Here is a 24,061-nt window from a genome sequence, read left to right as displayed (position 1 = left end):
GCAGGCAACTCAGCTGGGATCGTCAGAGCTTGGATCGCCAGAGCCATGTAAAAGAAAAAAACTGTTTTCCTTTTACATGGCTCTGGCGATCCCAGCTGCATTGCCTGATTAGCAGGCAACGCAGCTGGGATCATCAGAGCTTGGATCGATGGCTTTGGCGATCCCAGCTGAGTTGCCTGATTAGCAGGCAAAGCTGGGAACGCCAGAGCCATTTAAGGCTCGTTAGAGCCTTTCGGGATGGTCTGCCTGGTTACAGGAGAACGACACCCGGAGTATAAGACGACCCCCGACTTTTGAGAAGATTTTCATGTGTTAAAAAGTCGTCTTATACGCCGGAAAATACAGTATATAGCTATGATTCCTAGAAACACAAATTCCAATTTCTACAGCTTATGAGTTTCCTGGACCAACTTGGGCAAAATGATAGAAGAGCCATGTGTTCCTTGGCAAAAATGCTACTGGTATAAAGAGCTACCCCCAAAGCACTTTGCGATATTGAATCCTAAATAGCTCTCTGTATTCCTATTCTGCATATCAAATGTTCCTGTAGAACATAATGTCATGGAGAATTGGTATTGGCAAATAAGTCACCCCCCCCCCTTTTTTTTTTTTACAGATATTGTTTTGAACTTTCGGACCACATATGTTAGTGAAACAGGCCAGGTGGTTTATGATACACGTTCAATTTGCCTCCACTATGTGGCAACATGGTTCTTCGTGGACTTAATTGCAGCCTTGCCCTTTGACCTCCTCTATGCCTTCAATGTTCCAGTGGTGAGTAATACTTTATCTGCTCCTGGCAATGAGCAAAAGCACTCCATAGGAAAGGCCCCAGCCAAATGGTGAATTTCCAGAAAAAGAAGCCCATTCAGAGGCACCAGCTTTTAAGCCACATGGCCACCAGCAGATGCTTTATAATTGTACAAGGTCAAAGATGTTATTCCTGTAAAGTGGCCTACACATGATAAGGTGCCAAATTAACAGTAAATGCCAATATCTTCATTTCATTTCATTTTCATTTCATTTATTGGATTTATATACTGCCCTACTCCCGAAGGACTCAGGGCGGTGAACAGCCACAGAATAAAACACATAAATACAAAATTTAAAAACAGAATAAAACCGAATTAAACAATTTGGCCGAGACAAATTTAAAACACCCAATAATTTTAAAAACAAATTAAAATTTACATTTTAAAGGGGAAAGATTTAGAAAGATCTTCTCTGCTATCCTAAATATATAAAGAAGGGTGGATCAATATCTAGGAAGACTTTTTTATGTTTTATACTTTTATTAAAATTTGTTATGAGATAAAATGCAAATAACAAAATCAGGAAAGAGAAAGATGAAAGAAGAGAGGGGCAAAGAAAAAGAAAGAAGAATGTGAGGTGACTTCCAACTTTTTTCAGTGCAGTAGAATACAAAAAAAATGTTATAACCTCAACCTTTTCCTTTACATTTCTATTTCAACCCATTTCTATAACAAAATCAATCTAGTCATCATAATCTAAAATTAAAGTTTTGGGTTTTTTTTCAATTTCAAGCACAAAGTCCATAGGTAGTTTTCCACTAGGAACAAAATTAGATGGATTCTTCTCTTTAATTAAAATGGTCAATTTTGCCATTTTCACCAACTCCATCACCTTTACCATCCATTCTTCTATTGTTTGAATTAGTGTGTCTAATATCTAGTAAACCACGAGTAAAAAAATCCATTGAACATGTTAAAGGTTTCAATAGTAGTAAACACAGTGTACTTACAGACATTAATTGCAATGCTCTTGAAAAGATGATCATGTTATTAGCTCTTATGACAGGGATAATCTGCAGCCAAGCAGCTGCTCCCACTCAGGTGTTCCTTCAGTTTGCTGCCATGTTTTTATTTTAGTGTGTTCCATTTCACTCATTCTTCCCTCTATCATTCAGCCCACTGCATTTCATACTCATTGGGCATATTCTCTCCTCACTAGATATGACAAGTTTCATGTCCCCTTTAAAATGATGTTATTCAGAATATCTCTATGTCGACTGGATTTACTAACATCCCTTTTAATATGATAATTTGGCTATGTCAAAATTGAAAATTTTAAGTTGAAGTTTTTCAATAAGTTGAAAAATCAGTTCATCATTAGTTTATGTGACAGATAACTATATATTTTAAAGACTCAGATTCAAGGAGTCTGGCTAGCGAATATGGAAGTGAGGTTCTGCGGGAGGCGTGTACTTTATACATCAGCTAATTTTTACTATTAGAAGTAGCTAAAAAATCTACTGCTATTAAGGCCAATATAAAGCCTTACCACTGTCTCAGGGGTTGGAGAAAAATGATCTAAACCTCTCAACATCTTGCCAGAATTGAATTCTCTTAGCCAGACGTGATGCAGAAAGGGCCTGCTGAATGTCTCTCACCTCTGCAGAGATGAGAAATGATAGCACCTACCTGATGGAATAGTGGCTGCCAGGAACTTTTATTTCATTGTTTGTTCAGTCACAGCTGCCTGTTGATGCCTATTTTGGGTTTTTTCCTTGCTTTTTTGTAATTATGTTTTAGGTTTGGAATAGATTTGGGCTCCTCCTTCTCCTCTCATTTGATGTTTGAGTCCACTGGGTTTGGGATAGATTACTATAAAAGAAAAGAAAAGAAAAACTGTCGCATGAAGCTACCCTATTGGAAACAATAATTACCACTCTTGCAAAATCCCAGACCTCCAGTTTAGATTTTAACTATGCAGCCCTCTCTTTTCTAATACTGGTATCTGCTCTTTCTAAAGCCCTGTCCCACTTTTGGTGATTTTGCTTTTAGGGGAGATGTGGGACTGAGGCTTTTTATACTAATTAAACACATTATCTGAACAAGAAATGGACATTCTTTGGTCAGTTTGCTTTATTTAGAATGACAAGTACATAATTGGACACAAGATGTAAACATGATTCTTAAAATGAGATTCAAGTGGTAGTGAATTGGACACTACCCACTCACACTTTTCCAAAAAACATCATTCTTCCTGCTGACCCATTTTATTTTGTTAAGGGACAATTATTGTTGCATGTGCATTAAACTAGTCAGCTTTTAGTTTAACATTTTTCTGCATAATTGAAGTCCTCTGAATTGTTCACATTTCCCTCTTGTTCACAATTGCACTGTCTGGGTTACAGAATGATTAGTACTTAGGAGAATAAATCATTGTCTATATATTGAATGTGGTCATCTACATTCACTTGTTTCTATCAAGTGGGCACATATCCAAGAAGCTCTTAGAGTGTTTTTTATATTTCTCAAGAACCAGTCAGCAAAGTAATGCAAAACTTTGTCTTCTTTAATAATATGATTGCAGCCATGATTGCAGCCTAAGTTTTATATATTCCTCAAAGCCTTGAAAAAAAAATCAGAAAAGTTGAACATTTTGAAATTCAGCATTGAACTGACAAAATGTCTCTAGCTGAACATCAGAGCAACTTTAGACACTATTCTGATTCCAGCTGAACTCTTCTGGCAAATTCTACATCTCACCTAACTCCTTCACTCTGGATGCACTTTTCTTTTTTATCTTTCATCTCTCTCTGGTACAACTCTTTGGTGGGCATGTTGAGATATGCATGCGATCAAGACCAAGCACTTGAAGACTTCAATACAGCCTCTTGGCTAATGAGGTTACCAGCCAACCTTACAACACAGAGGGCAAAAGAGTAATGTCCAGTATCTTACTTTCCAAGAACTTGCCAGTTTTACCTTGTCTTTCAGATGACAGTGACCTGGCTTTAGTCCAGTAGTACCATTCGTGCTACACCACTAGGAAGAGCTGTGAGGGCCATGGTCCAGAAATAAAGCCATTGTTCCCACTTACCCATCCCTGAGAAGAGCTTGGGCACATTGTAAAATGAAATTGGGTTGGAAACTGTAAAAAGTAGTGTTTGGATCCCACAAGTCCATGAATCTTAGACAAGCACAATAAATTACGGATTAAAAATATAGTAGCTGAGTTTATGCATCAACCCGAAATCACCACATTAATGTTTAATATTATGCATGATAATATTACTGACCTGTGATCACTTCTTGAGTTTTGTGACTAGGTGGAGTTTAGCTGAATGTTCCAGTGGCCTGTCCCTTTATGTCAATCTGTTTTTCTCTTCCTACCTTTCCCAGACATACCTGGTACACCTGTTAAAGACTGTCCGTCTGCTGCGCTTGCTCCGCTTGCTCCAGAAACTGGATCGCTATTCCCAGTACAGTGCCATGGTCCTGACCTTACTCATGTCCATGTTTGCCCTGCTGGCTCATTGGATGGCTTGCATTTGGTATGTCATTGGCCGGCAGGAGAGCAACGACCCTGTGACCTGGGACATTGGTGAGTTTAAGATATGATTGGGAAGCCCTTGTCTTACAAATCCTGGTGCATTGCACCAAACAGAATCAAATACATCTCTTCACAGAATTCATAGTCAGGACATTCTGTACTCCAGCAAGTTAGAATCTAAACTTTTGAAAGAGTTTGAAAGAAATGTAACATTTAGAATAGAATAGAGCTGGAAGGGACCTTGGAGGTCTTCTAGTCCAGCCCCCTCTTAAGCAGGAGAACCTATACTATTTCAGATAAGTGGCTCTCTAGTTTCTTCGTAAAAACCTCCAGTGATGGAACTCCCACGATTTCTGAAGGCAAGCTATTCCACTGGTTAATTGTCCTCACTGTTAGGAAGTTTCTCTTAATTCCAGGTTGCTTCTCTCTTTGGTTAGTTTCCAACATTGTTTCTTGTCCTGCTCTCTGGTGCTTTGTGGAATAATTTGAGCCCCACTTCTTTATGATAGCCCCTCAAATTTTTAGGGCACTGGTTTTAAACCATCTTTGCTAAGCTTCTGCCAAATAGTGGCAATATAATTTAGTTTAATCTAGGGAAAAGCAACTTTGGAGCATAAGAACATTAATACCAGTAACACCAAAAACACTTCATAGAATCCCATGAATAGTGGTGCAACTTTTATTATTATTCATTTATTTACGGTCAAAAGGCCCCAAAGCAAATTGGAAACATAATCTAAACTTGATATTGAATAACAAGTAAAATATTTAATAAATAATATATTACACACTTAAAACCTCAGGTCATTAATTTGTTACTAAAACCATGTTTTTATAGTCAAAAATCTGTCTGTTGCCAATCTAATTTTAGGCTGTAATCTACAGCCATTTCGCTATTATGGTTAAAATGCTGTCCTAGAAACCAGGAACCTGTGAATTTTAGTCCCACCTTCAGTATGAAACCTGACTGGATGACTTTGAGCTAGTCACTCTTTCAGTCTAACCTACTTCACAGGGTTGTTGTGGGGAAAATGGGAAAAAGAAGGAGTATTATGAAAGTTCACCACCAAGATACTTAAAAGTAATAAAGGTGTGATAAAGATATAATAAATAAATATATTTTAATCTGCAAATGACATTTTACATATTCCTGGTTTAAATTTTAAACAGGACAGATAACTTCTGTTCTGTTCTGCTGGAGACTCTTATAAAATTCACATTACAATAAAATAATGATCCACCATTTCAGGATCAGCATCATTACAGAGATAAAATCTTTGAAAGATGGAATTTTAAAAAATCTATCATATAGCATATTTGATGGCAACACATTTAAACTAGTTTTGAAAAGAATGTTCTGTGTTTACTACAAAATAGAAGCTATTCAAATATTTAGGGAGTTGAAAAAAATATAATTATTTCCAAATGTTGCAGGTGAACATGGTGCACTGGCTTTAGCTATTAATTCCTATACTGAATGATCCCATAGCCTCTGTTTTCATAATCAATTCATGGTCAATGAAGTGCTGATGACATACCGCTGAAGAAAAAATTATCAGTCTAACTAATATTTTGAGTCACCTGTTTAAACCACATATTTGCAAAGAATTCATTTGGAGAATTCTTCCTTATTTAAGAAAGACATATTTGTAACCAAATTATAATAGTGCTAACCAAGTTTTGTTATCAAAGGACATTGTCCAGTTTCCAAGAAAATAGCAGACTTTGGACATAGTATAGGACACTTAAAAGATATTTTTAAAAATTCACCTGCAGTTGTGTTATGCTGTTATTGGCAAATTTGATTCAAACTGGAGTTCCATATAAAATTTGAGATGCAATATTGGCATTAAAAACATGTATTATTGCATGCACAAATCTTCATTTTGAGTAAAAATATTGAAGCAAGGCTGTCATAATAGATTTTGCTTTCAGAAGTATTGCCTTATAATGATGTCGCCAAGTTAGAGCATTGTTAAATAAAATGTCCAAAATAAAATTCTCTACAGCCTTACCAGGACACAATCAACAATAAGCTATTATAACCCAATTAAACTCTAGATTTTAAAAGCATAAGGCACTTAAAGCAGGGAGAGAGGACTAGGAAATTTCCATTCTCTCTGAAACCCAGAGACTAGCAATAGCTTATTTATAACTCGTTCATAACTAGCAATATACCAGATGAGTAATGGAGATAGGGACAACATATGAAGACTTTTCCCCTCATTTATGTCTCACCATTTGCCCTAGTTATCAAATAGGTTCATTAGTGCAAAAAAAAAAAAAATGCAAAAAAAGAAAAAGAAAAGAGCTGTGATAGAAAAATGGTTAGATTGCAGTATTTCAGGCTAATTCAATGAGCTCATTGCCAGGAGTTCGATCCTTACCGGCTCCAGGTTGAATCAGCCTTCCATCTTTCTGAGATTGGTAAAATGATGACCCAGAATGTTGGGGGCATTATGATGACTCTGTAAACTGCTTAGAGACATGTGTAAAGCACTATGAAATGGTATAGAAGTCTAACTGCTATTGCTATACGGTCTTTGAAGAGTGATCTGGAGAATCAAAGTTTTACTATAGTCTATAGAGTAAGATGGGATTTTGCAGGGAGTGTGTCAAAATCTGCCACATGCCAAAATTGTTATTATGATAAAAGTCCTCCCCATTTTGATCAATTGAAGTATGGAATTTTTTTACAAAATTATGATCTAGCATTTAACTTGCTATTCTGCTTTGCCAAGAAAATTGTTAAGGGCAGACCTCTGAGACTTTTATTCTATGAATCTCAAATTCTAAGATGCCTTATTATATTTAGGGTAGTCTTGTAAAACTTTTGGCTGTGTTCACATGTTGACTTTATCAATATGGTTTGTTTAGCTTGTCTTGCATGAATGCAAACAAATTACATTTCAATTTTAAAAATGACCCTAGCCATACAATCTCTGAACTCTTGTCTACCCAAGAAGATTAACCCATCATTGTGCCCAACAGGCTGGCTCCATGAATTGGGCAAACGAATTGAGGCCCCCTATATCAACATCTCTGTGGGTGGACCATCCATCCACAGCGCCTATATTGCCTCTCTGTACTTCACCCTCAGCAGTCTGACCAGCGTAGGCTTTGGCAATGTCTGCGCCAACACAGATGCTGAGAAAATATTTTCCATCTGCACCATGCTCATTGGTGGTAAGTACATCCTCGGTGTAGACATACATTTATTCTCTTCTGCCCTAATATGAGAAAATTTAGCACTGGCATCTAAAACCATCTTTCCCAAGTTAGATGTTTAGACAACAACTCCCCAAATTCTCAGACATGATTCCAACTATGCAAGGGCAGTTGTGAGAAAAAAAGAAAGAAGAAAAGAAAGGGAAGATCTATTAAGTTGCATCTCAATGGTTAAATTAAGCCTCTATAGTCTGAAACATTCTATAACTTTATTTTAGCAATGAGAAGAAAAATAGGGAAGGGCTTTCTTGTCATCTTTAAAGGCTGGTTTCCTTGAAGCAGGTCTTGTAACTCTTGGAAACAAGGCTCCTATTAGAAGGATCATTCACCATATCCAAATATCTTCCCTTCTCCTCCTTGCTTCAGCTCTGATGCACGCTGTGGTCTTTGGCAATGTGACAGCCATCATACAACGCATGTATTCACGACGTTCCCTCTATCATACCCGCATGAAGGATCTCAAGGACTTCATCCGTGTCCACCACCTGCCCCAACAGCTCAAGCAGCGTATGCTGGAATATTTTCAGACCACATGGTCTGTCAACAATGGCATTGATGCAAATGAGGTGGGGCAATTCATTCACTGAATTTTCTAGAGGGAGATTGGGAGAGAACATTGTCTAATGGCTAAAGAGGACAGTGGAGGCCTGAATTTGTGATCTGTTTATTTGCAGGAAGGAGCAGGTTTCACAATCTCAAATATCAAGTCAGTATAATAGGGCTTGATGGGTTGGAAGAGTCCGTAATTGTGAAATCTTTAGGATATAAAGGATTGCTATTGAAATGATACAAATTCAGAGAAAGGCACTACTTATCTTGTGCATCACTGGTTTATTTTAATATAGCTTGCACAAAATAACTTCTTCCCACATCAGCACATCAATCTTTAGCCTCCTTTAATGTGTCCAGACTATACTATCAGTTTGCATTATAGTAACTGTGAAACAAACCCTGTCTGGATAATGGAAACTTTTTTTTTTGAAAATGTTACTACCTGAACCTTGGCTTTTTAAAAATGTCTGAGTCAAGCATAATTTAAACAAAGCTCTAATTTTGGAGACATGAGAGAGAAAATGAAAGCAGAAGACAAAAAGCTTAGAAATGAAGTTGTCATATCTCAGGATTTAACCCAGTTAAAGATGCAAAATAGACTTTAATTTTGCTTTCAGTAGTGTTTCTTAGCCTCAGCGGTTTGAAGATGTGTGGACTTCAACTCCCAGAATTCTAGGGGTTGAACTTCACACATCTTCAAACTGCTAAGATTGAGAAACATTGGCTTAGAGCATTGTAATGGAGGAAGAAATGTTGCATTTTTTTTCCTGGAATGGAAGCGTCTTTTGAGAGAGGGATTTTAGACCAGGAAAAAAGCAAAAAGAAGAATTAAAAGGTTTTCTTCCAGAATAGTTGTTCCCATACCTGCACCCTACTTCAGTTATTTTTTGAGGAGTCAAAACTTTCCAAATTCTTTGCTTTACCCTTCCAAGCCTCTTCTGATCAAAATCTAATCATTCCTGCTTCACATCTCTTTGGATATTTGGGCTTTCCAAAACAAAGAGATTTTCAAGGTGAAGAGATGAATGGGTGACATATTATTCTCTTCTTGGCTTCAGAAATGTAATCTATTTGTCCAGGATTTTCCTGCCATTTTTTCCCCATGATGAATTACTAGACTCCAATATTTATATCCCCATCCACATTTTCCCCATCCTATTTCTTGGATTCTGGACTATAGGTTTACATTTCTTATGCTTTTGTCCCTGAGCTTTCATAGTTTTCATCAACCCCACACAAGGGAGAATAAAATCAGCTGCTCCTTATTTATTTATTTAAAGCACTTTCAATCCCATCTGTCATATGAAAAATGGATTAAAGGCAAAAAATTTTTTTAAAAAAAAGCTCCCTCTCAGTATAAAAGAAGGAGGGAGGTGGAAGGAAATGAAAAATAGAACCCATCAAGCTTAAGAACAGGTTCTTAAAGAGTAACAATGATTTGTGTATCAGATTTTCCCACCTAGTGCGTGTATGTTCAACTCTCAGCAATGGCCACATGGGAAGGGAAAGGGTGATTTAAAACATTATCTGTTAGATATGATTCAATGAAAGAAAGAACCTGATCTAGCTGATATTCTGAAAAGAATGATGGAATCACCTGCATCTAATTCCAGCTGCCACAGAAAAATATGACAATTGCCTATCAATTATCTCATTGATAAATGAATGAGTTGGCCTCAACTGATGGGAGAGAGCAACTAATAGTTTAAACAGGCTGGAAGTAATGGAAGTTAAAGCTTTGCAATATGGGAGATTACAGAGTAGCAGTGTTTCTCAATCTTGGCAACTTTAAGATGTGTGGATTCTAACTTCCAGAATTCCCCAGTCCTCTCACTAAGGAATTTTGGGAATTGAAGTCCACACATCTTAAAGTTACCAAAGCTGAGAAACACTGGTGTAACAGTAAAAGTAATTGACATGAAACTCCATACTCCTTCTCACCTTTTCTCTGTAGCTCCTCCATGATTTCCCAGATGAATTACGGGCTGATATTGCTATGCATTTGAACAAGGACATCCTACAATTGCCGTTGTTTGAAAGTGCCAGCCGTGGCTGCCTACGGGCTTTATCCCTGCATATCAAGACCTCATTCTGTGCGCCTGGCGAGTATTTACTACGTCAGGGAGATGCCCTGCAAGCAAATTATTTTGTGTGCTCAGGATCTTTTGAAGTCCTCAAAGACAACATTGTGCTGGCCATTTTGGGTAAGACCCAGGAAGAAGAGTAAGCAATACAGCATTCATTTGGGCAGGGAGTGATAGATCTTGGGTGGGGAAACAATGGGGACTAAACAATGGTCTTGATTTGGAGCTTGTTCTTATTTTCTTTTAGCACAAAGACACTTTACAAAACCTTTTCCCAGGGGCATTTTCCTCATGACATTGCCTCCCTCTCATTAAGTCCATTAAATCCACTGTCCATTCCATTATTCCAATGTAGAAGCAATGTATTCTTACTTCTTTGGATACAAAATCCTCCCATGTGGACTATCTATCCTTGGGGAGGGGGGGAGTTGCAGGTGATACTGTTAGGTCCAATGTTCATTTGATCCTGCAAGACTGCTGCAGAAACATCTCCACGTCCAATTGTTGGCTCTTTTGGCTTTGATTGCGACCTGATCTCTTTTTTCTTTATACTGAAATATTGAATTCTTTGGAGATCAGCCAGCAATTCTTCTATTGCTACATCTGATATTATGTTTCTGGGTGTGCGTGCATGCACTTCAGAGATCATAAGGCAGGGAAAGTGAGAAAGACTTCCATAAACATGGGATAAGGGAGGGGAGAGAGTGCGAAGGCTTTTTAACCATCGAAAATGATTAATGGAGGAAATTGATTCCAAGAGGGAGAAGGAAAAGATGATCCAGAAGCAAAACAGCCCTGAGATCTCTTGGATTTGGGCTCTTCTGCTCTGTACTCCAAATTTGCTCTTCTGATCACTCAGGCAGGTTTGGGGCTGGGAAATGTTGTTTGATATCATTACAGGACACTCTCACTTCTCTGACAAAATTATAGAACTTGTGGGAGTATGATATTCCTATATAAAGAGAAGGGGAAAAAATCAGATGTATGGTCTCTCTCTCCCTCTCCCTCTCTCTCTCTCTTTCTCTTGCACACACACATACACACAAAGGAGACTGATAATCCTGTCAGAAGGATGCAGATATTTTTGAAGAAAACAAAAATGAAGGGCAGATAAATAGAAAAGAAGTAAGGCTTCAATTCCCAATGTTCAGGGATACAACAGGTGGCTGTTTTTCCCATTAGCTGGTGACAACTGGAGAGCACAGTTGAGACTGCTTTGGAGCTATCCCGCATAAAATTGTGTCCAAGCAGCAAAATTACTTGGTTTATTGTTAATCTATGGTTATGGTAATCTATGTTGGCAGCATAATTTATATCAATATACTTTCGTCCCAGTTCAAGGAAAGGAGAAAGCATATTAATATCACCATTGGAAAGTCATAAAAAATGTAATTGAATGATGAGTTGGTTTGCTGGGAAGTGAAGTTCAGCAAATGGTTAAACTACAGATGAGCTCTTTAACAAAACAACAAGTGGGTGCCGGGTATCCATTTTAGACATTTATATTCTCTAACAAGTACAAGAACTCACAGAACAAGGCTTGGGAAATCTGTCTAGCTTTAGAAAAGTCATTTAAAAGAGCAAATCTGAGTGGCTTGTTGGGCAATAGTTTCAAGAAATGGATGTGTGAATCCGGCTCGTTGGTGCTTATTCAATACACCTTCATTAAATAAGCTGTAGCTAGCATGATGTGTGAACTTAGTCACCATCTAGCAAAAGGCCAATTTCAGAATTGATTCACAGCACCAGCAGTCTCCAGATGTGTTGAGAGTAATGTCCAGAGTTCCTAGCCAGGTGGGGGAAGAAGCCATGTTTAGGAAAGCGTTCTGTACAATAAAAGAAGGTCAAATTTTCCTACCCAAGTTTTTAGTGCTTTGGGGATCTATTACATGGAACAAAAAACTAATGTTATCTGAGGAAAACTTGTTTCTTGTATTTGTTTCCTCTTTTTTGTAAAAAATGAAATTGTAATAAATATTTCCCACAAATGTAAATCTGTTTAGCCTAGCTATAGAAAAGAGTGGTAGGAACTAAGAAAACAGGCAATTTAGAGCTATTACAATTATTATAAACATCAAAAAGAAAGAATAACAAAACAATCCATCTTCAGCAGGCAAATTTTTTGTCCCAAGGTCCAGACTGTGTCTGCATTCATACTTCATGATAAACTGTGATTTAACTATGGAATGCTTTAGCAACAGTGGCCTAAGGTCACACATTCCATTAAGTCATCAACCATGATTTACATATTACAGAGGATAGTCCAAAACTCTAAATGAAAACTAAGCAAATTATTTGATGGCTTTGCATAATTTGTGAGCCAGTCATTCTATGACTTTGAAGTATTGTTTGAGTATACAAAGGCAGAGGCTGCAATAGCCTCTCTGCCTCCCAACCCATTCATACATATCCCAAACCTTGACTTTTTGTAGGTAAAGGAGATCTTATTGGTGCTGACCTGCCCAGTAAAGACCAAGTCATCAAGACCAATGCAGACGTTAAGGCACTGACCTACTGTGACCTCCAATACATCAGCCTACGTGGACTTGTTGAGGTTCTGGAGTTGTACCCTGAATATTCTGCCAAGTTCATGGCAGACATCCAGCAGGACCTCACTTTCAACCTACGTGAGGGTAGTGAGATTGAGGTAGGTGGGTATGGATGACATTTCCCTATGACTCTAGCTCTTCATTCTGGCAGAGTGAGTCATTCCAAGTGAAGAACATTTGACTTCTACAGGAATTTTCTTTGTCCAAGCCATTAGGACCCATGCTTCCAGTCTGACCACTCTGAAAGGGCTCTTCTATGTATAATGGAAAGGAAGTTCTCTGCTTCCTTTATATTTTGTCTTTACAGCTTTATGGAAGTAGAACAGGAAAGGGGGATTTGATTTTATTCCATGTCAGTTCCAGTGTGGTTACCATAGTTATGCAGACCATCGTTTCTCAGCCTTCACAACTTTGTGATATGTGGATTTCAGCATCCAAAATTCTCCGGTTCATATTCTTGGTTGCTATTCTCACAATCCAAGAACATGTTGGAAAGAAATTACATACAGTATAGAAGTCCATTCCCTCCTGGTTATGTTATCCAGAGCAAAGGATCTATAGCCCGCTCTGTTTCCTCATGCACAATTTACAGATATAGATATCAGATGCAGAGAGACTAGGAACATCCACAGATTAATACATTACTTCATTACATGTAAGAAAATGAACCTACAACCAAGGATTTCAAAAACAATGTTAAGCATACTTTTCTTCTCTTGTTTGGGAGGTAAGAATGCCACAGGGCTGGCATAGTCACATTTGATGTTGCTGCTATATCTGAAAATAGCCATACACTTTATACAAATTCCATCTAATTAAAGCTCCAATGGTAGTTTTAAATTAAGTGAAATCATAGGAGTGAAGGAAGAGAGAGACTTGGTCATCTAGGAATAAGACCTGAGGCCCTTAAGTACTGAATCTCCTTGCGTTGCCATTAAGAGTTTCCAAATCAATCTGACAATTGCAACTTTTAATGCAAGATATAGGATTTTACCTACAAGAACATTTGCACATACCAAAACAAGGTCTGTATCTGAACATCTAACTCTCAAATTTCTCATGCAGCAGGAAAATTTAGAATTCATTTCTAGGAAATACCTAAACTCTGCATCCCATGGTCTTAAAAAACTTTTGCTGAGAATAGAATCACTTATCTAATCAATGGGAGTAAGTCTTACATAGACAATCAGAAAACCCTGAATAAGTCAGAAGGTTTTAAATATGGACTAGTTAGGAGTATTTGAAAATATATATTCAGCTAGTTTGAAGTATACATAAAGTAAATAGAATTTTATTGCAGTTGCTCTTAATATATTGATATTCCAAGTGGTGTGTTGCCTGTTGTCCTGATGACAATCTATTGTTATCTTTAAGTAGCAATATTTAATACCTTTATTCTGCATCAAAATGATTTAGCACAGAGTTTTTAACTGTTTTCAGCCAATGAGCATATTTTGAATTTGGGAAACTTTTTTATGTTTTCCTTCCTTCCTTCCTTCCTTCCTTCCTTCCTTCCTTCCTTCCTTCCTTCCTTCCTTCCTTCCTTCTCTTATAAGTCACCTACTCCATATATTCCATTGAAAACATCCACATTGGAAATAATGAAATCCTACTAACGTCAAAGTAGAAAAGATGCATTTCTTAATAATTCAACTAATTCTACTCCTCCTCAGGCAATTATCACCAAATCACCAGCCCTCTCTTCCCCCAGGGCTTGTTGGAAGAGAACATTTTACACTATCTTCTGAAAGGCAAAGAAATAGCATGCCCCCATGTACTAGCATGTACTGTCCTTGCCTTTCGGAGAATGTTATTGAGAAGGCTTCTTCCCAAGAATGCTCCCGACTAGCAACTCAAGGGGACTATTCTCAACCAGGAGATTATGGGCAGGCAGGTTGATCCAGGACCAGTCAACCAACCAAAAGTCACTTAACCTCTTTTGGTTTGCTTTATGTCAGGTCAGTTTTCCTTTCTTAAAAACTAGGTTGTTATATTTTAGACCTCTCTGAAGCAGAAATTTAAGCCTATGATTATTTTTAATTTATCAGTGGGGCCTTTCCCCCACAGTTCAAGTTGTACAGGACCAACATAATGTAATTCACAACTGCCAGCATCCTTTTTCTAACTCCTTCTAATATTTTAATATAGCATATGGACATTCTTCTCTGCCTTCGCCTGTCTGGTATGATGACAAGGTACATGTTTGTGCTCCCAACCAGAAAAGTGTTACTATTAGGCTATTGGGTAGGAATGAAAGCAATTGGTGAGAGAAGAGAAAACCTGTCTATTTGCAAGCAGAAAAGGCAGACTGGCGATATAGAAATCCTGTTAAGACATATTTTCAGCTAGAATAAATGCACATGGGGAAAGAGTAGAGTTAGCATTATGGCAACTTCAATCTAGGTTCATTCAACAAAGCAAAGAAACTCTCTGTGTACAGTACATTATTATGAACAAACAGAACCTCTATCGGAAGGGGAGAGTTTAAATCATAGTTGCTGCTTCTACTCTATAAGAATATGTGGATTAGTAGAATTCTCGTCTGAATTGCCACCTTCACTAATAAGGTACTATTCTAGGTGATCAATTGTTTTCACTGAATAATTAAAAAAAAACATTTAAACATTTTCTTTTTGTTTGGACTGCTGGCCTAAAGGAAAGAAATAAAGCAGGATTAGCAGGCAAAGATTAGTGTTTGCTATAATTGGGTTATATTTTGATATGTATCTGACATTTCCATGCAAGCAGGACAATCAAAACAACTTCCAGCAAAGTGTTGCTTATACAAAGTCCTGAAGCAACAATATTCTAGCATCTTATGGTTGTACTGTTGGCCAGTTATGCCATCTCTGTTCAGCTGGTAGATATTGGGTTCACTAAGGCCAGAGATGGGCTTCACATAATTTAACAACTGGTTCGCCTAAGCATCAAAAATGTGAGCATGCACATATACATGCTCACTTTGCTCTCGCGCACATCTTCTGCACATGTGCATAGCCTGCGCAAGCGCTTTACTCATGTGCGCACTTGCACGCATGCACATGGCTTAAAAATGTAGCTAAATAGGACGGCATAACACTTTATGACCATCCGCAGGTCACAACTACCAATTCGCCCGAACCGGCTGAATCCTACCCCTGACTAGGCCAAATTTACAATAAATCTTAATCCCCTAATTTCACATCATTTAATCTGGTTGTTAAACTCAGACTTATTTTAGATAGATGGCACAGAACATAAAGCCAAATGAAAGAGCAATTCTCTTTTTTGTAAAGGCTGCTATTCCCATCTTATACCTACAGTTGTTTAACCATAGCACATAGGATAACAGAGTCGGAGCCTGTTCCTCCTTCCTATCTTTCACATGGTTTAATAGAGTCTTTATCTTGTGCTTCCTGGCACTGAAACCAATTAGTTGTTGGCATAAGTGACATCTCTGCCTATGCACTATGGCTCTCAGTTTACAGTATCTCTTGCGACAATTGTTGCATCACCAGTACAGGAAATTATCTCGATCTCTCCTGAAGATCATTGGTATGTTGTTTGATTTCTTAGCACTGACTTTGATGTAGCTTGTGTTGAAGAAACTGGTTGTGTTTGATAACTCAGACATAGATGAAAGCAGGCAAGGACAAAGAGATTTCATAGTATACTAGTGCCAAAAACTCCATAACCCCCCCCCCAGAGAGAGAGAGAGAGAGAGAGAGAGAGAGAGAGAGAGAGAGAGAGAGAGAGAGAGAGAGAGAGAGAGAATAGGTTTGTGAAAAGTAGTTAATTAAATCTTTTCATGTTCTTGTCTTTGTTTTTCTTCCAGGGGCTTCTCCGATTTACCAGATCCCCACGTTTATCCCAGGTAACTTAAAGTTTATGATAAGGAAAAAAAGTAGGCAAAGTTTTTTTCATTGGATTATGATGAATTTGAAGGAGTATGTGGATGTGAATGAAATTCTGGGAATACTGGGAGTTATAGTCTAATAAAATTACAGAATTTGTATTTAGGCACATTGACATAAATATAGTGAAAATGTAAAGATAACCATCTTGGAGCCCCCATACAGTAGGTAAGAGGATACAAGTGATGGAAGAGCTACCATATCTACTACCTCATCTGTTTTTGTTCTAGAGTCAGCTATCACTAACTTATTTGTTTGTTTGTTTGTCAAACATGTACAAGATAACAAGTATAGGTATGAACATAAACAAAGGAAGTAAATACAAATAAATGGGGACAGTAAGACAGGGATGGTAGGCACGCTGGTGCGCTTATGCACGCCCCCTTTACGGACCTCTTAAGAAGAGAGTGAGATCCACGGTAAACAGTTTGAAGTTGAAACTGTGAGGGTTTGAGGCTGTAACAACGGAGTCAGGTAGAGCATTCCAGGCATTGACCACTCTGTTGCTGAAATCTTATTTCCTGCAATCGAGTTAGAAGCAAGAACTAGATGGCAGAAAGCAAGGAAAAGAGGGGAAGCAATATTTTGGGGGACTAGGGATATGAGGAGAAACCCACATAGGTATATATATCTGTGGTGACAGAAAGAATGAAGAAATGGTGTGCCTCTTTTCTTCCATTTCCTTTGCCTGTCCTCAGTCGCATTGACTATGGGGTTACTTAGCCTCATTCTGGGGGCAAGGGGTAATTTGAGTTTACTTTGTGGCTCAGAGACTTGTACTTACAATCCTATCTAGGCCTTTGAATTTAACTCCATATCTGTAGAAATCCATACTAAAGTTTCAGTGCATCTAAAGAGTACCCAATTGCAGAAGAATGACATAGAAGATTTTCCAGACTGATGAACAGTGACACATGATGAACAGGATAGGGATATCCTGAAAATGTCCTCTCATAACAACCTACATAGATGAGGGCATTCACACATGGAATCTTTTTTATCCTATTTCTGTAATGGATTCTGTACTGTAATGATAACTCAAATTTGATTGCCCATAATTATTCTTTCCATCCAAAATAAAAATTTGAAAGACAAATTTGCTTTTGTTCTCATAAAAATTCTTTTTCAAGATCGGATTGGCATATCAATTTATTTCATGTACTAGTCTTAGTTTTGTTCATACAATTATTTATCTTCATCCTGGTTACCAAAAAGCTATAAAATGGGAAGAAAAACTGGCTAACCTTCCAAGATCAATATCTAAACTTTAAAAGGTATAAAAAGTGGGATATAATGATAAATGAACATTTGAAAGCTAAGGGCATTTTCATGCACAAATTGCTTACTGGAGATTATTTGTATTTTAAATACGGTAACACTTCTTATATTCACAATAGCTGGGTTCTGATTATTCAGACCAAATAATCATTTTCTGGTTTCCATAGTATACTGAATCAAAAAGTATCCAACTTGGCTTATGTTTAGATAATACTTCATGTTAAGCCACTCAACAGCTATCCAAAGTCAACAAATATAATCTTTAGAACATCAGCAAATTGTTTGAGCATGTTCTATGAACCCAGCTAGTGTGAGAGAAGAATTTAAAGTTAAATAGGCTACAAGTCTACAAGTTCTTCTTCTTCCTGAGCCATTACTTTCCTTCTTCTCATCTGGCCAGCCTCATCTTCAAAATTGTGCTACTGCTTCTGAGAAGACCCTACCCTCCATCCAGGAGTACAGTGAGGACTCTGAAGACTTCTTTCAGCCTTCACCTGCCACAATCACACGTCGAAAAATCATGTTGCCCAACCTCAACAGCCCAGTAAGGCGGGGCTCTCTCAGCAGTCTTCTGGGAGATGATTTGCGTCAGTTCTCTGCCCTGAGGAGAACTTGTCGGTCTCCAGTACGCTGCAACCAAATCCGCAGTCCTTCTCCACGATGCCGTAAAGAGGAGCAACATTTTGACAGTGAGGGGCTCATTGACATGAAGCCTAACAAACTCCTCATTCCCTCTCTTACACAGTACAGGCCTCCAGACCTCAGTCCCAGGTTAGAGGGTCTCATCATGGTTCTTGATTTAACTCATTAAATATAAATATAATACACCATATGTTCTTGAGCCTACTTTCCATTAGTGTGGATTGGATATGTAGAAGAGATTTGATCCAAATACAAAGTTCTGTTTTAACTTCAACTAGCACCTTACATTTCTTTAGTTTTAGAAACTTTGGCCCAAGTGCAAATCATGGTCTAAATCTAAGTCAGGGGTGTCAAACTGGTGCCTGAGGACCAGATGCGTTGTGCGCTGACCACCCCCACCCCAGCTCCGCAAAGGGGGAAAATGTCACGATACATCACGTGATGGTAATGTGATGCTGTGAGTTTGACACCCGTGATCTAAGTAATTCTATTACTTCCAAGATTTAAAAAAATAGTTTGGTCAAATTGATTTCAATTTCTAGGGAAATTCACTCCAGATGTAAGATGCCAAATATCAGTTAAATATGTGAATGAGCTTTGGGTTTTATTGCATTTTTTTTTTCATGAATGCTGTCCATATTTGTTTAGTAAAAGTAGGGAAAATTTGCAGGCATAGCTGCCTCCTTCAGCAAGGATCAAGCTTGTCAAGTTTAATTTTGATAGATTCAAGATCTTTATGAACAAGCAGGTTTTACTGTTAGGAGTGGGTTATCAAAAGAGAATGCCTTGGGGGAAAGATTTTTATAAATATGGAATATGGCAGAAGTAGCCCTTAAGAAGCCTTCAAAATTTCAGGAGATCTGTTTGTTTATTTATGATGTAATTGTATATATCGGGGACGGTTTTATCACATTCTATTTCTATGGTTTTAGTTGGCAGTTTGTATGAAAATGACAATATATATTTGTTTGTTTGTTTGTTTGGTTGGTTGGTTGGTTGGTTTTGATTTGGCATTGCCCAATTCCAAAACAATTATTAGACATGCTTCTCAATAGGAACCTACTAAATCTCAGAAGGGAATGTATAGGAAATTCAGAAATTATGATGAACAACCCATAATTATTTTCTGTAGATAGTAATATATCATGGTTGATGGGATTTAAAGAATATGAACATAGGTTCAAGCTAATGGTTTGATATGGATCCCACAGAATGCAGCAATATTCTTTAAGCACTTTTGTTCCAGGCTGGTAGAATTAATAAAGAATAGTCAGAGAGCCCCCATAAACTCCTTCATAACTTAGCTTACTCAAGGGTTAGAAATATACTACTTCTTCTGCCTCCTTCCACTTCTGATTTTACATTTTCCTTATATGAGCAGCTTGGCAAAAAAGGTATTATTTTTCAGATCTGTTCCAGTACAAATTTCTAGATCACTAACAAAGAACCAGGGAAGCTCAGTGTTGAATCTGGACAGAGCCTATTAAAAATGAAGCTATTTCTCAAAATTTGGGATTTGGCCAAATGCCATGCATACTCTTGTATATCATTCTCTAAAATACAGATACATACTTTCTTGAGTTAAACCAGGAGACTGTGAATTCTAGTTTTGCCTTAGGTATGAAAGCTGGCTGGGTGACTTTGGGAAATCACTCTCAGCTCCAAATGCCAGGCTCAGCCAACAAGCGAGTCAATCAGTTCCTGGTGCAAACAAAGGATCAACACTCAGTTGACACGCCCCTCCTCCAAAAATAGACCCTGCTCTATGGTAGTAGACAAAATGCTAGAAAGGAAAAAAAATCTATGGATATGCTGGTGTGCTTTTGTTGACAACAAGGTAGTAGTGACAACAGGATAGAAATGACACTTACTTTTTCAAGGATTTTTTTTCAACACCCAGTCTAATATTAGCCATTTATGGCTTTACTTCATTTTTTGAAATTAGTAAAAGATGATTAGGTGCTCCTGTGTAGCTCCTATTGAGCTCATTCCTGATCAGGTGGCCCTTTATGATAATGTTCGTTAATAATTATCGTTTAGATCACGGGTATCAAACTCGCCCTGTCACGGTGTCACATATTGTTTCGTGATGTTTTTCCCCTTTGCGGAGCAGTGGTGGGCGTGGCATGACGCATTCAGCCTGTGGGCTGCCAGTGTGACACTCCTGCTTAGGTCATGCTCCATTTTAATTAGCCAGAAAAAGTGAACCATTTGGATTTTCTGTCACATGTGCCAAATATTTTGGGCCAACATTGCCTAGCTTTTTTTTAATCTCTTTGTGTGGGTACATTGTGGATATGTATATCTATGCCCCAGAGGTGAAATCTGCTTACCTTCCCTACCGATTTGGAAGTGCATGTGCCCTGCGCGCATCACGTCCATGCACCGATCCTCTGTGCATGTGCAAACACTTCTGTGCACGCGCAGAAGATAAAAAACAGGTTACTTCCTGGTTAAAACCAGGAAGTAACAACAACTAGGTGTGTGGGTGGGACCTCGAGCTGCCATCGCTACCGGTTCTCCGAACCACCCGTTGCCATCGCCACCAGTTCGGCCGAACTGGGCCGAACCAAGAGCATTTCACCCCTGCTATGCCCCCATTTAAAGTCTGCTTTCCAACTACATATGAATAATTTTTTCTCAGTGGGTTACATATTATGCAGGTTTGGATAATATATTATCCATTTCATTAGCAATGCAGAGCTGAGTTGAAAATCAATTTTGTGTGTTTTGTGCACAAGGGCAGAACACCAGTTGTTATAAGGGACACACAGGAAGTAAGAAGGAGAAAGGTGGCTTCTGTTCTTTACCCTCAACTTCTTATTCATAGAGAAAGAGCTTTTGAATGTGGAGCTTTATTTTTTGTCCCATAACTCTTGGTTGATTCCCTGTTCCCACCTCTCTAGAATTGTTGATGGCATTGAAGATGACAGCGAAGCATCAGAGACCCAAACATTTAGCTTTAATATGGAACGACCCCAGCAGACTTTGGTGCAGGATCCTATGCTACCAGGTAACCTTGACAACTGAAGAGAGGGTTTTTACAGATCAGAAGCAAAATCTAAATCGGAAGCTAAAGTTCACATTTTGAACAAAGAGGAACATTGATTTGAAAGAGGTTATTTATGTCAAAGAGCCCTCTCTCAATAAAGAGCTGGGGATATGATATCATCTATCTCCAGTCTAAAAACACAGTCCTTTCAGCAGTTCCAAGAAGGCTCCATACCTATAACTCATAAATATCCCTTACTTCAAATGGAAAGACAATTAGATATAAAACCAATTTAAATGCTACGAGTTTAGGATAAAGTAATATAGGGATATAGCAGGGGTGAAATTTAAATTTTTTCCCTACCAGTTCTGTGGGCGTGGCTTGATGGGCATGGCAGGGGAAGGATACTGCAAAATCTCCATTCCCTCCCTACTCCTGGGGGAAGGATATTGCAAAATCTCCATTCCTACCCTACTCTGGGGCCAGCCAGAGGTGGTATTTGCCGGTTCTCTGAACTACTCAAAATTTCTGCTAACAGTTCTCCGAACTGCTCAAAATTTCTGCTACCGGTTCTCCAGAATCTGCCAGAACCTGCTGGATTTCACCCCTGGGATATAGGCTTAAACACCATGTTAACTGTAAGTAAATCCAACAGATAACATGTTTCTATTTCAGATATCAGCAGTCCAAAGAGAACCATTCTCAATAACATGTCCATTCAAATAAATATTCTATAGCTCAGTTCTTAATTATAACCAAATTCACATTTAGAAGACATAATGTAATCCCAATATTCTAGAATAAGCAAAAGGCTGAAATTTGACATGACAAGAAGTGATAGTTTCCTGTTTAAAGAGAACAAATGCATAAAAATTCCTTACTTCAAATGAAAGGACAGTTACTGTAGATACAAAGCCATTTTAGATGCATTCAGAATAAGATCCTTAAAGTAACTTAAGAGGGAAAAGAATCTTAAACACCATGGTAACTATAAGCAATCACAATATTTTTATAGTCCAGATGCCACAAAAGAACCACCCAGAATAACATGCCTCATTTCAACCTTGATCAGGTAAACCAAGTTTGTATTCCTTCTTTTTACATAAAACAATGTTACTCTTTAATCCATTCAGACGATTATTAATTTTTGTTTCAAATTTCTTCAAAACTTTCAACAGTCTAGCAAAATACATAGTCCAGTTGTTGTGATTGTCAATTTTATTTCCTTAATTTTTAAACCCGCATCCAATTTTTTAAATGTCCAATGACAAATTCTTGTTCAAATTTTTGTTCATGTTATTCTCAAAATTTTGTTGCCTATCTTTTTTTGCAGCACTTTTTTTTGGGAACAGACTGTTCTCAAGAAGACATAACACTTCTGACACTATTGATTCAATGTCCTAATGCAGTTCCTCAAAAACGTCTCTGAACTCCATTATAAGTCGCTTGTTTTTTTTCTGTCTCCAATATCAAAACCAGTTTTTCTTTCCCACAAAAATGCATTTATTCTTTAAAAGTAATTTCAAAGTCTTAATATTCAAAATCCAACATTCTGTTGTTTTCTGAGCCTTTAATTGTTCAAAACTTTCTGTAACAGATGGGTTTGCTGATCACGTACCTGGCTCCCTGCCACGTGGCAGCAGCCCTGCCTGAGCTACTCAACTTTATAGCCGTGGTGGCAGTTGACACCCCCAGGCTTATGGTTATGGGGGACTTTAACTTGCCATCCATGGGTGAGACGTATGAGGTGGCTCAGGAGTTCATGGCTTCCATGATGGCTATGGACCTGACCCACACGGGGGGAAACACGCTGGACTTGGTTTTTGTCTCTGGACAGTGGTTGAGTGATCTCGAGATAAGGGACATAGTCATCGAGCCCTTGTCATGGTTGGATCACTCTCTCCTTCGCCTTGACCTTCGAACTGCTGCACCTTGCCACAGGGAGCCAGAGCCGGTAAGATGGTTCTACCCCAGGCGCCTGATGGAGCCTGATAGGTTCCAGATGGAGCTTGGGCCATTCCCTGAGGCTCATGCCCCGACTGGAGACCTAGTGGCCCCCTGGGACAGGGCAGCCGCTGGAGCTTTGGATTGGGTTGTGCCTTTGGGCCTCTGACCCGGCACCGGTCTCACTTGGCCCCTTGGTTTACTGAGGAGCTGAGGGAGATGAAGCGCTGAAAAAGATGCCTGGAGAGCAGTTGGAGGGCCAGTCTTTCTGAATCTGACCGAACACTGGTAAGATCTCATATTAAGAATTACCTAGTGGCGATAAAAGCAGCAAAGTGTAATTATTTTGCTGCTCTTATTGCATTATCAGATAACCACCTGGCCGCCCTGTTTAGGGTGACCTGCTCCTTGCTCCACCAGGGAGTGTGGGAGGTCCCCTTGGAGGGTAGAGCTGAGGACTTTGTACAGTATCTGCATGACAAAATCACTCAGATTCGGGAAGGTCTGGACTCCGACTGGGTAGTTTCAGGGGGGAGGACTGAGGCAGGTCTTAACAATGTTATCTGGGATGAGTTTGATCCTGTGACTCCTGACGACGTG

At 38.5% G+C, this 24,061-nt stretch overlaps 1 protein-coding gene across 2 annotated transcripts in view; it reads left to right on the top strand.

The window, feature by feature from the left end:
* Positions 1–24,061, top strand: part of KCNH4 (potassium voltage-gated channel subfamily H member 4) — a 70,530-nt gene that overhangs the window by 30,997 nt on the left and 15,472 nt on the right. For both annotated transcript variants that reach the window (XM_087892110.1, XM_034415664.3), the window contains exons 6-14: positions 617–774; positions 4,149–4,350; positions 7,291–7,485; positions 7,894–8,093; positions 10,034–10,283; positions 12,596–12,810; positions 16,527–16,565; positions 18,284–18,654; positions 21,432–21,538. In XM_087892110.1, the coding sequence (XP_087748236.1) occupies positions 617–774; positions 4,149–4,350; positions 7,291–7,485; positions 7,894–8,093; positions 10,034–10,283; positions 12,596–12,810; positions 16,527–16,565; positions 18,284–18,654; positions 21,432–21,538 (1,737 nt within the window). The remainder of the gene's footprint in view (positions 1–616; positions 775–4,148; positions 4,351–7,290; positions 7,486–7,893; positions 8,094–10,033; positions 10,284–12,595; positions 12,811–16,526; positions 16,566–18,283; positions 18,655–21,431; positions 21,539–24,061) is intronic.

The sequence above is a fragment of the Pantherophis guttatus genome, chromosome 4 (genome assembly GCF_059756535.1).
Source record: "Pantherophis guttatus breed Tessera chromosome 4, ASM5975653v1, whole genome shotgun sequence".
In the NCBI taxonomy this organism is placed as follows: Eukaryota; Metazoa; Chordata; class Lepidosauria; order Squamata; family Colubridae; genus Pantherophis; species Pantherophis guttatus.
This window is presented reverse-complemented; position numbering and strand designations above follow the sequence as displayed.